The sequence below is a fragment of the Balaenoptera musculus genome, chromosome 2 (assembly GCF_009873245.2).
Source record: "Balaenoptera musculus isolate JJ_BM4_2016_0621 chromosome 2, mBalMus1.pri.v3, whole genome shotgun sequence".
Taxonomy (NCBI): domain Eukaryota; kingdom Metazoa; phylum Chordata; class Mammalia; order Artiodactyla; family Balaenopteridae; genus Balaenoptera; species Balaenoptera musculus.
In genome coordinates this window covers 95487945-95501539 of record NC_045786.1, presented here as the reverse complement: position 1 = coordinate 95501539, position 13595 = coordinate 95487945, and the positions used below count along the sequence as shown (strand labels likewise).

Sequence of the window (13595 nt, the reverse complement as noted above, 5' to 3'; positions counted from 1 at the left end):
TGATGAAAGAGGTCTGTGTCTTGATTGGGGTTTATATATTTGTCAAAACTTATGAAACTGTACACTCAGATCTGTACTCTTTATTGTATGTATATAATGTGCCAATTTTTTAAAAAAAAGGGTAACCTTGGAGTCAAAGCGACCTGTCCCTGTCCCTTGTCAGTTTTATGATATTGAACAGGTTACTTATCTTCTCTAATTTTTCTGATTTGAAATGATAATACTTCCCCCCTAGGGCTGAAAATGACTCTTTCTGATGCTTAGCATGTAGTAGGTAATTAATAGTTGAGATCTAGCAACTCGTATGTATGTAGGGTTTATCAGGAAATAGAAGGAAGAAATGAAACCTGCAAAGTAAGCAAGAACATCTCAAAGAGACTTATGTTTGTATTTTTAGAAAAATCACCTGTTTTCAGTGCAAAAGACTGGAGTAGAGATAGACTATGGCAGGGATTTCATTAGAGGACTAATAGCATAAAGAAAAAAAGGGCCTGAATAGTGGCAGTAACATAGATCTCAGGGTGGCAGGTAGGACATGGTGATGAAGGAAAGGATGTGTGGTAGTGCCACTTTCCAAGAAAGGAAGCACATGAAGAGGGGCATAAAAATAAGTTTAAATTTTAAAAAACTGTGTTTGAGATACCTCTATGTTTCCAAGAGGGGCATGTGTGGTACACAAGTGGATACATGGTTCTGGACCCTCGGGTTCAGAAAAGAGATGTTATTATACACTTGCCAAGACTGAAATAAGCATTACTCTTCAAGAAACAACCAAAATGAGATTAGTCATTTGTGGAAATGAAGAACTCCAAGATACAGTAAAACAAATAGGAATTTTGACAGCACCTGAGGAAGTTTACATCTAGGAACTTTGCCATCTGTCTTTGTTTTTTTTTTTTTTTTGGCTGCACGGCTTGCAGGATCTGAGTTCCCCGACCAGGGACTGAACCCCGGCCCACGGCAGTGAAAGCATCGAGTGCTAACCATTGGACCACCAGGGAATTCCCTGACATCTGTCTTTAGCAATGAAGAAAATCTTCATGGTCTAAAACGGGAGTTCATAAAAAATAGAATTCTGTCTTTTACTAATATGTATATCACTGAGATAGAAAGCTAATTCCATTAAATATTAAGATCATCCAACTAATTCTTCCACCTGAGTCCTTTTGACTTCAAAGTCTAGTTTCATAAATATTAGATTAGAGTGCCTTCTTGGGAAGTCTAATGTATTGCTGATGGAGGCTTGGGAAACACCCAAACGCAATAAGGTGACTAGGGTGTAACCTCCAGTTCTATATGTATGCTTCTGAAGACAGGGGACCATGTTACTCTAGGTTCTCTGAGAAGCAAATGCCAGACAGGATTTGACATGCAAGAGATTTATTGGGATAAACACCTGTGAGAGAAATAGTGGAGAGAGAGAGGAGGCTGGGAGAGCTGTCTGACCCCTGAGAGGGAGAAAGGGAAGGAAGGAGGAAAGGTAGGAATATGTCTGCAGGGACTGTTTGGTGGAATTTCCTGTTTCTGTCATATAACTGTGTTCTTTAGGGTATTTATTAGCCCAGAGAGTGTGGATTACAATTACACAGTGAGTGGGATAATTATATATTTATGATATATTTCTTATAGATATAAAAGGAAATCATTAGGTTCTTGGAAGAGACAGAAAGCGTCTATGGTCCATGTTGTGAGGTGGCAGATGGAGAGATTTTGAAAGTTATGCCTCAGTTATCCTGTGGGTCTGATTAGGCAAAACGTACAATCCCATCTTTGAAGTCCCAAGAAAATCAGCATGTCAATCAAATGTCTACAAATCGTATATGACTGACAGGAGCTTGCCACACGATTTAAAGACATTGTGTTTTCATTCATTTTACATAGTGGAATAGGTTTCAAAATTTTTTTATTTGAAAATAATTTCAAATTTGCCAAAACATTACAAAATAAAAATAGTACAAAATAAAAAGAGTGCAAAAAATGACCACATACCCTTTATATAGATTCACCTGCAGTTGATATTTTACTCCATTTGATTTATCATTTACTCTGTCATTGTTCTTGATTTATTTTTTCTGGATTATTTGGGGTAATAATCTACTGTTTGTATTCCAATTTTGTGAGGTCATCCAATAATGTCCTTTATTGTACTTTTTCCCTCCAGTACAGGATTAAGTTTATGGTCAGGTGTTGTATTTAGTCTTGCTTCTTTAGCCTCCTTTAAACTGGACCATGAAATACTCTTATGATAAAGAAAATCTAGTTTATTGAAGAATATAAACTTCCAAGGTGAGGACTTGGTCAATCCTGTATGTTGTTTATACACATGGCCTAGAATAGTGCCTGGCACGTGGTAGCACTCAGTAAATATCTGATGAATGAATGAATGAATGAATGACGTTTGTGGATGTCCACATTTTCCTAAGAGGAACTGACATAAATGAGTTACATTGGTCTTTGTATTTTAAAAGCATTTGTACTATGTTTTTAAAAGTTTTATCTTTACAAATAGTTCGTGTTGTTTTGTAAAACTAGATTTGTGTGTGTGTGTGTGTGTGTGTGTGTGTAGAGCTTAACTGTTCCTCAAGACATCTCTGTTACTCCCTGCTCACACCATTACCTTAAATCCCTTCTCATCCCTGTACCAACTTTTAAACATTTTAGTGTTGTTGGAAAGTGAAGTGGAAACCCAAGCTGTCCCGGAATGAGGATTGGCATCCAGTGTCCTCTGGGCCACGCAAAACATTTGTTCCCTGCATCGAGGGCTGTAATGAATCTGAATGTTCAGATAAGACTAGTAGCCATCATACAAAAATACATGCTGGCTCCTGTGTCTACATGTTGACTGACAGAGTGTCCACGTGGTAGGAGGTTCACTGACATGATTACAATCATAGCTCTGTGAATGGAATGCCCAGGAAAGCTGTTCATCAGTCACAGGAATGTCTACCTTGTTCCAGAGGGTCCGTTACACCATCCCACATTGTCTGAATTGTAGCCCATTTGCTGGAACCAGAGGATGGCCCAGCCTTGTGCTGGCTATGCCAAGGACCGCCTTCAAGCACTGGCCTTTGGTGAAGATTCATCTTCTAACTTCCGCAGCCTACTGCTCCACTCTTACTGTAAAACTAGGGTTGATGGGGCTTCCCTGGGGGGGGGCAGTGGTTGAGAATCCGCCTGCCAATGCAGGGGACATGGGTTCGAGCCCTGGTCCAGGAAGATCCCACATGCCGCGGAGCAACTAAGCCCATGTGCTCCAACTACTGAGCCTGCGCTCTAGAGCCCGCAAGCCACAACTACTGAGCCCGCATGCCACAACTACTGGGCCTGCACTCTAGAGCCCGTGAGCCACAACTACTGAAGCTCGCGCACCACAAGTACTGAAGCCTGCGCGCCTAGAGCCCGTGCTCTGCAACAAGAGAAGCCATCGCAATGAGAAGCCTGCACACCACAACCAAGAGTAGCCCGCACTCGCCACAACTAGAGAAAGCCCGCGTGCAGCAATGAAGACCCAACACAGCCAAAAATAAATAAATAAATTTTAAAAAACCCAAAAAACTAGGGTCAAAATTGTCAAGTGTTGATAAGAAAATCTTTGGCTCATGGTGTAATGTAAAGGGAACAGTGGGACTCAAACTGTATACATAGTTTACTTTTATCTATGAAAAGAACAAACTTTGTAGAAAAATGACTGGACGGAATAATGCCAACATGGTTACAGTGGTGGCTTCCAAGTGATGGGACTATGGATAATTTATAGGATCTGATCTTGTGTTGTTGGATACAAGGAGCATATGAAAAATGTACTTTTATAGCCTCACATCTAAAAGTTAAATCTGACAAAGCTGGTTGAAGTTCTAAGCCATCTCAGTTTCTTCATATGCCAAGTGGGTATAATAATGCTAGTTATAGATTCTGTGATGCTGATACACTGGATAACTATGTAATATGCTTTCATTTTCTCAAAATAAAGGATCCTATTATTATTATAATAATCTCTATACTTATCTCGGAAGGAACTCCTTCCCTTAACTCTGCTTCTATCAATCATGGAGAGAGAGAGAGAGGGTTATAAATCCTGACTGGCATCTTGCCTGCTCTTTTCAAAGTCTAACCCAGTGAGATGGCAAAAGAGAGTAATTTTTTAAATGAAGAGACTTAGAGCTAATCTCCATCTGACATGTGCTTCTAACTCTAGCTTATGCTGAAAGAAGTGCTTATTAAGGACGGCTTGATTCCTTGCTTCTCATTCCTTTTTCTCTCCAGTAGAAACCTTCTACTCCACCAGCATAGTTCCTTTCAATTCCTGAATTTATAAATGTGAGAAAACCCTCAGAACACGATGTATTCTTACAGAATGGTCTAGGGGACAAGAAGAGTGATTGACAACTGCAGAAATTACATCTGAGGTTTAGTCCTGCAGGAAAAGGGGATACAAATTGCCTGCAAATTATCCACAAGTCCCTGATGAGCCTGAGGAGAAAATTTAAGAAGCTTCAGTCTTTCTTCAGTAAACATGTTCACGTTTCCTTTTGCTATAACAAACAAACACCCAAGAGAAATTATCCCGGAAAACACTACTTTTGTTTCTTATCCCTGTCAAATGTGATAATAGGAAATGTGTAAATGTCAATTAATAGCCTTTATCATGTGCCAATAGTGTTCTGTGTATGATTCTGAACAGAAGAGGTATATGAGCTCTGATGGATGGGTTTATAATGTAAGGAAGAAATTAGGTTTTATGCTATAAAAACACATGGTGTTAACTTTATAGGGTGCATATGAAATAGCCTGTAAGGATTTTCACTGCTGATTTCAGTAAACATGCATCACTTAGAAGAACTAAATACAAGAGAATAATGGTAACAGTAATGATGATTGATACTTAGACGTCTAAAGGAACAGGTTATACTTCTCTTCTAACTAAGAGTACATGAAAGTATGATGTCCTAGACTTTGCACATACCTGGCTTACAGTCTTGACTTCCTAAGGTACCAGCACAGTTCTACTCACAATGTGATCAGCAGACCAGTGCTGATTCTCAAACTTTTTCTTACATGTCTTGATATCGTTAAGTACAGAAATTGAGAATAAGCATTTAGAACTTCTTAATATCGATGTGACAGAGTAATTGTATGTCTGTTGAGTCTCATAATAACAAACTGGGGGCTTGTATGGTACATGTTTTTGTCTTTTTAAATTTCATTTTTTAGGCAATTCAGTTTTTTACCTTATTTTACAGAAGTATTTGTCTATGACAAATTGGGGGGAAAACTGGGCCCTTAACACAGATAGTTTGAGAAACACTATTCTAGAATGTTATAAAATAATTGATGAGATACATAGAAACCACCTGTATATGCCTAAGACTTCTCACCTGGAAAATGGATTTAAGGATAGCACTTACCTCTTGAAGCTGGATCTGAGAATGAAGGGGAGATAGATGTATGTAAGGTACTTAGCACGGTGCCTGCCCTTGGTAAGTATCCCCACAACATTGGTTCTTAGAGTTATCGAATAAGTAAGACTTGCAGAGGGGCCATTCTGAATTATATGCATGTGGGACACAGCTTTTGTTTGTAACAGGTCGTTGGTGAATAACTCCTTCAACATGTAACCTCCCTCTGGAATCGGGCCACTTCGTTCGACAGACTAGGAGTTCATTCACCATTGACTTGCACAAAGCAACCAACATTTGATTCTTGGTCTCAGGACTATTCAGTGTTAACTGCTCCACCATCATGGTGTGGAATGTCTTTCTGTATGTTTCCTTTGGTTTTCCTCCATTCGTTAAGTTGAGTGATTGCTGTGACCCTCAATAACTGAATTATTCTGATCTTTATTTTTTACTAAGCACCTGTATTATTTGGGGACTAGGATAAAATGACTTGTCACTCGTAGGTGGAAAGTATGGAGACGTAAACTTGTTTCAAAAGACGCATCACTTTAGGTGGTAGTTCACAGGGCAGAGAAAAACATATGCAGTCTCTTCTGGTGAAAGAGGCTGAACGATCTTTTAAAAGTGTGTTTTGGCTAAATGTCAAAATCGAAGGTCACTGCCTCTTCAACAGGCATTCGTTGTGGCCAAAGAAAGCTACCTATTTCAAAGCATAAATGATTAACTGAGGATAATTCAACCAAAGAGGTTTTCCTTTTTGAATTACAGTACAATATGATGGAGAAAATGAGGCTTTATAGTTGGACTAACTTGGGTCCAAATCATGGTTTTGCAATTTAACTGGACCCATCAGGCAAGTCCTTTACTCTCTTTGACCCTCAGTTTCCTAATCTATAAATCAGGGGCTAACGGGACAGTGTTTGAGCATAATAGGTGCTTAAATAATATTAAGTCCCTTCTTTATTTAGTTAGTAAACTTCAATTCTTTTTCTTTAAAATAATCAATGAGATGATTTTAACAAGATTCCATGAATAGAATCAGATTTTAAAATATAATAAAGATAATATGTCAGTATTTACTTTTAAAAACATGCATTGGATTTGGCAGGTTCAACAACAGACTGTTTACAAATGTGACTGACTCTTTCCAAGGTGAAGCATCTTCAACTCCTTTGCACTCTGCCTAGAACTCTTTGCTCTAGCCAGAATAACTTTCCCATGCGCGTGACTTGGCTCATTCTTATTTTTAGTCCATTGTGTTTAGCACTCTTCTTGAAATGACCTTCTGTCGCCTCCCTGGCAAACCCCACACTCCTTTAAAATCGTTCATTATTCACGTGGTCCTGAATTGGCAGAAAGAAATCTGGTCAAGCTATTCATTCTGGACCATCTTCCAGGGAGCTGCACTAGTCCCCATTTTGACATATTTTCTTGCTAAGATTTCCTACACTTTTTTTCGTATTTATAGATTCTTTCTCCCTATCAGAACTATAAAGTTCCACTTCTTGGGGTTACACTGAGGACATTCAGGATCAGAGAGGCTGTCACTTGCTCAAGGCTACACAATTTATGGCTGATTTTAAACAGGTAGCCAGTTCTTTGGGTTTTTCCTTTGGTATTGTTTTCATTTCACGACCCTACTTCACTTAGTAGAAAATGGTCAGTATTACCGACAGACCGACAGACCGACTGAGAAACAGTGGGGGAACTCCAGGCATGGAGAGACAGCTCTAGAAGGAGTAAGAGCGGATGAGGGGCACAGAGTGGGGTTCAAGAGATGGAGTGAGAGAGGGAGAAAGCATGCCTCAAAGAAATAATTGGCTTACACCAAGCATTTCACATTCAAGGGAAATAAGAAACACCTAAACAGCAATACCACCACCACATTTCTGCTCTGCTTCTATTTTGTGCCTAATAAGCAACATTATTGTCACTGCCAATGAAAACAGCAACATCACTGTGCTTTCCCCCTGGCGCTAACTCTAAACAATCTACTGGATTTGGGTCAAAACTGTAAACTGCCGGCATGTTAAAAATAAAAGCAGAAAAACAAACCTGGCCTTTTCCTTTAGGGTTGTGAGGGTGAATGCAGGACAAGAGCCAGAGAAAAGAGTTACTATAAAAATAACCAGTGCAGACATCCTTGAACTGATGTTCTTCTATAAAATCTGTTGGCTGTGAATTGAGAAGAGTGAAGTCGGGAAGGAGAAAGGAATGGGGAATCAAGTGGTGTCTGCTTATCGTCAGCTAGCTTTCATGTAAGAGTCATGGCAGGGTCAGCAACAAACTAGCCAGGTGGCAACTCCAGGCCATGCTGCCATAAATAAATAGTTATGTACTAATGTCACACAACCAGAGCTAGATGCAAAGCATATGGGAAGAAAACATTCTGATGTAAATATTCAAAAGAATCTATGGTTGCTGAATTCAGGATCCATGTTGATACTGGACTTGGAGACGCCTGGGAAAATAAAGTGGTGAAGTTTTTTTAAAACATGGACTAAAAGATTCTTTGAAATATAGATTGTTTCCTTTCAAAAAAATTCTTAACCTTTGGCCTAAGACAGTGTGACTTTTTTGTGTGTAGTAATTAAGCATTACTGAGAGTTGGCAAGAGCACAGACCCTGGAACCAAATTTCAGGAGTTTAAACTTTACCCCTGCTGCTTACTTGTTCTCATGACCGCTGAAAAGTTACTTAACCTTTTCATGCCTCAGTTTATTCACCCTGCACAAAAAGGAGGAGGATGGCAATAGTACCCACCTCTTAGAAAATTATACAGATCAAATAAGTCAATGTGTAGGGAGCAAACAACACCTGGTAAATGCCCTGACCTATCACTATCAAGTAGTCTTATACAGGCTCTTTATCTTCCACAGACTATCTATCTGCTGGATGCTAAGCTAAGGAATCCATTCCTTGTACTATCCTATTTAATCTTACGAATAACCCCATGAATTAAAAATCAATTTTACAGACAAAGGAACTGAGGTTTAGACGGATTAAGAAATTTATCCAAGGAGGCATATCTAAGCTAAACTTCTAACCCAGGCCTTATTCCAGATTAAAAAAAAAAAATTAACCATTTACACGTTATTTAAAATCGAAACGCTTTTTCTTTCACTTGCTTAAAATGTTAAAATTTGAAAAGAAACATGACACGTGGCCTTTTAAGAACCAAACAGATTTTTAAAAAGGATTAAAGGAGGCACTGATGTCCTAATCAATGGCCTCAGGATAGCTGAGATCCACTCACAACACATACACAAAACAGATAAATTCGTTCACTGACTTATTTCTCCAAACATTTATTGAATACCTACTATTTTCTGAGAGCTGGGGATTCACAGATGAATAAGTAATGATTTCAGTTCTTGAGCACCTGTGAGGAGTGAGAGTTTAATTCTTTACTGCGCGCTGTTTGATGATGTGGGTTTTGTTTTCTAGCCTGTTTCCCAACAGGGCCAAAACTGTGTTCCTAGCCAGCTGCAGAAATTGTCAGACTTCCCTCAACACAAGCCAAGCTGTGCGTCTACAGCGATTCTAGTGGGTTTTGGGTTTTACAGCTCCTCCGCTGACGCTCGCAGGACGCAGGGAGCCTTGAACCGAGAGAAGGCGTATTTCTTTGTAGGCCAGTCTCCGATTGGAGCTGCGGTATAAACGGGCGCGATTGGAAGCGTGTTCAAATCGCGCGCCCTGGCAGTGGTTTTCCTCGGGCTCAGGCTTAATGATCACGGTTACACGTGGGCCCTGCTGCCTTGTCGATGCGCCAGGACCTTCCTGGCTTCTGGCAACGGGAAGGCATGACCGCCAAGAGCATCCCACGTTAATCCCAGGTGGGCCCTGCCCAGGGACCTGCCCGTAGGGTTTAGGCGGCACCTCTGCCTGTGGCCGTTACTTCCTGGTTGGCTTGCCCTTAAGTGACATGGCGGCAGGTTGCCTTCGGCCGGGCCCTCTGCGGCTGCTCAGAAAGCCAAGGAAGGGCAGTTGATCTACAGCCCGCCTCCCGCCGCGGAGCTGCAGGCTTAAGCCCAGGCTTGTGCAGCCAGGGGTGCAGGAGGGTAGGGGCAAGCCCAGAAAGTCGGGGACACAACGCTGTGCCGCATTGTGCCCACCCCTCGTCTCCCGACACCAAGGCTGCTCAAGCCCAGGGTGTTTTTTTCCTTTTCACTGCCACCTCCCAGTCCTTGGCCCAACATGATACTGACTAAAGCCCAGTACGACGAGATAGCCCAGTGCCTAGTGTCTGTGCCGCCTACCAGGCAGAGCCTGAGGAAGCTGAAGCAGAGGTTCCCCAGGTAAGTGCCCATCTCCCCCCTCAAAGAGACCTTTGCCTGCAGTAGCTGTGCCTGGCAGCCCAGCCAGCGCTTAGAAACCACGTGTCACACATGACTGGGGAGGAACATGAGTGTCAGGTGTTAGGAGAGCAGGAATGGTGAAAAAGGTTTCTTCTTTGACCTGCTTTTCTCAGGAGAGTCTTAATGGATGAATCCCTTCAAGTCAACAAATGTTTATTGAAAACTTGGTTTTTGCTAGGTGATGGGTGCTTATAAGTAGGTGCTGCATAAATGTCTAGGGGTTGACAGATACTAGGAATGAATGATGGGTAGCAGGGCCCTCTCAAAGTGGAAATATGAATTGTAGATTCAAAAGGTGGAAATGGAGGACCCTTTTCAGTTGGCCTCTGGAAACAAACAAGGGAGTACAGGCCTAAAGGGGCCTCTTATAGTTTACTATGGCTCTCTACTGCAATGAAGTGACCCCAAGTGTTCTCAAGCCAGTCAGAGAGACAGGTACCCTACGGATTCCACTGTTGGGTCAAGATTGGTCATTTGAATAGCCATACCAGGTGTATTTCATACTTCCCTCCTCCCCAAGCATGTCTTTTTTTAGTGATTTTTAGGATTCTCCAGCTTTCTAAGAAGGGACTTTAGCAACTATATGGTATAGATTGCCTCATTTTAAAGATGTGCAAACTGAGGCCCTGGCATTACACAAAGAACCAGTCCAGAACAACCAGGTTATTGTATTTGTGCCATGTTAAAAGTATAGAATGTTTGTTTACCTTTCTTCTATTTCAAAACCAAATCCAAACTTGTACCATTTTACTTTGTGGCACTGAGCACCATTAGCTTCCTTGTCTTTGACATCATCATGGAAGTGTTTTCTTGAGGAAAGAGAGATTATTGGATAATTGGTATTAGTAAAGTACAAATTGAAGGTCTTTTATGATCTCAGTTTTTTTTTGAAGGACTCAGTTTTCCTAATCTGTAAAATGAAGGGATCTCTTTTTAATATTATCCAGATTTAATTTAAACCTTTATAGTCTAAGATTTTTATCAGACTTGCTAACAAGGAACAAAACTGACAAATTGGAATTTAATTTTCTGTCATTAACTCTTTGCCAACTCTGCCAATGAACAGTGAAGGGTGAAGGCTGGTCAGCTAAGGGGATTGGTAGATTTTTCTAGGCAATTTTAAGATACAGCATACATTTAGATAATTCTGCTCTTGTTACGTACTTATATTAGCACTGTATTTTTGCCTCTCTTTTCCTTTCCCTCTTCTTTCTTTTCCTTTTCCTCTTCTCTTTCTCTCTCCCCTCATTTTTTTTCTTCATTCTTTTCCATAGCAAATACCTGTCCTCTCCGTTAGAGGTAACCTTCTTTTACTGTATTAAGACTTATGAAGTTATGTAAGAAAGACTCCATTCGTTTGGGGCACCAGCTGTATTGCTTATCTCGTATGCCCTTTTTCTCTTATTCATAATACGGCCAATATTTTTTGCTTCTCCCAAATACCATTCAGGGTATAAACTAACTCTTCATTTACCAGAAACTTTATTGAGAGAGGCTGCACTACCAATCTGCAGAAGGAATTAAAGAGCCATTTAGCAGCATAGGTAGGACTTCCATAAAGAGTGTGATTTGGGAGTTGGCCTCACAGTTTGCATCATAGCACTGTTTTACTTTAGAGGTTTCTTGCACAGGACTTGAACAACCTTTAGATTTGATAGTTCATTTTGCCAGAGAGTTGGTGAAGTAAGGACCTCAGAGATAATTTCTGGTGGCTCAAAGAGGTTAAGTGACTTGTCAAAAAGCCTAGAGTTATTGAATGGCTAAACAGTGTTTAGAATACAGGTTTCATGACTTTCAGTTCAGAGTTCTATACTAAGCTGCCTTAATTAGTTTTAATATTAATAATAATAACAGCAGCAATTATTTTTTGTGTGATGTTCACCTAAATTGAATTCTAAAAATAATCAAAGTACTGAAATGCTTTTAAAAGTTGCTAAAATTTTTTATTTTCCTGATTTTGAAAGTAGTACATGCTCAGTAAAGAAAATAAAAATTATTCATAATCCTATAGCTCCGAAAATTTCTGTTAACATATTTTAAAAATATTTCTAGTCTTTTTTTTTCAGTGTGGTACTTTCTCTGCTAATGTAGTTTATAGCTCTTGCTTTTCTCACTTAACATATAGTGAGCATTACTCATCTTTAAAAATTCCTTATAATTTGTTTCAAATACTAATAATATCACATTCTAGATGTACCATCCATTTCCATATTGCTGGACATCAACAGTTTTGTTTTTCTAATTTTCTATTTCTGTACATATATTATGCCAAGTTTGCTTATTTTCTTACTTTAGAATCTTAGAAATTGGGAATGACCATATCAGCAGGTTTCAAACTTTTTGGTCTCCAGATCTCCTTACACTCTAAAAAAGTATTGAGGACCGCAGAAAACTTTTGTTTATATGGGTTATGTCTGTTGACGTTTATTAAAATATAAATTAAAACTGAGAAATTTTAAAAGTTGCTTATTTATTTTAAAATAACAATAATAAACGTATTAAGTTTAACCAATTTTAAAGGTTAATAACCATCATTTCAAAAAGCTAGTGAGAAAAATGGCCTTACTTTACACTTTTGCAAATCTCTTTAATATCTGCCTTAATAGAAGGAAGACATATATGCTTCTGCAATCAACCTATTGTGATATGCTGTTTTGATTAAAGAACATGAAGAAATTCTGGCCTCAGACAAATATGTAGTTGGAAAAGGGAAGAGTAATTTAATAGACTTTTCAGATAACTGTGGATATTTTTGTTACTACGTAGTACCCAACAAGTAGTATTTTCTTAAAAGTTAATTGCAATGTGGAATGTGAAACCATATTATAGAACTTTTTGGCCAGTCTTGAACTTTGAGTGGATCTTTTACCCATGCATGATTTTTATCATCATGCATTGTTCATTTGCAAAATGTTGGTTGTGAGTTATGCAAGTCTTCTAAATGTTGTCACCTTTTATTATACAGCATCAAAAAAATCACATTTGTTAATATCCCCACTGATCTCATCAGAAAAGTCTGTAACATGTGAAGCTGTCACATTTACGGTGATGGATACAGAGTTTTCCAATATTTGATTTTCCCTTGAAAGCTCAATTTTTTTCGTTGGCAACAAATACTATCAGTTGTTTCCCTTGAAGTGACAGGCTCATGTTGTTTATTTTTGAGAAAATGTCTGCCAGATATCCAAATCTGAATAATCATACTTTGTTCATCATTCATCCAAGTAAAAATGGTGTTTCATGGAAAAGGCATCTAGTTCAGCTCTCAAACAATCATACAAGTGCTTTCCCTTGAGACAGTCATAATACTTCGATATGCAGTAGACGTGCTTTGCATTTACTTCTTATTTTGTTATACAGAATGTTAGAAGAATGTGTATCAGGGGTTGAGACTTGATAAAATTAATAAGTGAATCTTAAGATATTCTTATGTGAAGCTGGCTTTCTTTCTTCCTGCAAGTGTGTGACTCCTAGGACAGTTGTGCCAGGTCTTGATTTGTGCTCAGGAGCTGGCAGTTTTGCCCACCGTTGTTTTTGCACCATCAGTGCAAATGTCACACAGAGGAAAAGGCAAATCATGTCTTACTGTTTCTATAAAAAAAGTTTTGACCTTGTAGACTTCTGAGAGAGTCTCAGGGACTCCACGGGTCCATTGGCCACACTTTAACAACAACTAGCTATTTCAAACCAACGGATATTTATGTTTGTAAGGATTTTGAAGTGTATTGACAAATTACTATCAAAAAGATTGTATTAATCCAATTACCAACAGCACACGGCAGTATTCGTTTCTGCAACTTTTGTCAGTGTTGAAGAGAGTCATCATTTAGTCTTTAATATG

At 39.2% G+C, this 13595-nt stretch overlaps 1 protein-coding gene across 2 annotated transcripts in view; it reads left to right on the top strand.

The window, feature by feature from the left end:
- Positions 1-9363: 9363 nt before the first annotated feature.
- Positions 9364-13595, top strand: part of CDIN1 (CDAN1 interacting nuclease 1) — a 212536-nt gene continuing 208304 nt past the window's right edge. The window contains exon 1 of one of the 2 annotated variants that reach the window (XM_036840017.1): positions 9364-9694. In XM_036840017.1, coding sequence (XP_036695912.1) covers positions 9594-9694 — 101 coding nt within the window. In that variant the 5' untranslated portion in view covers positions 9364-9593. The remainder of the gene's footprint in view (positions 9695-13595) is intronic. The other variant, XM_036840027.1, reaches the window with a different exon arrangement.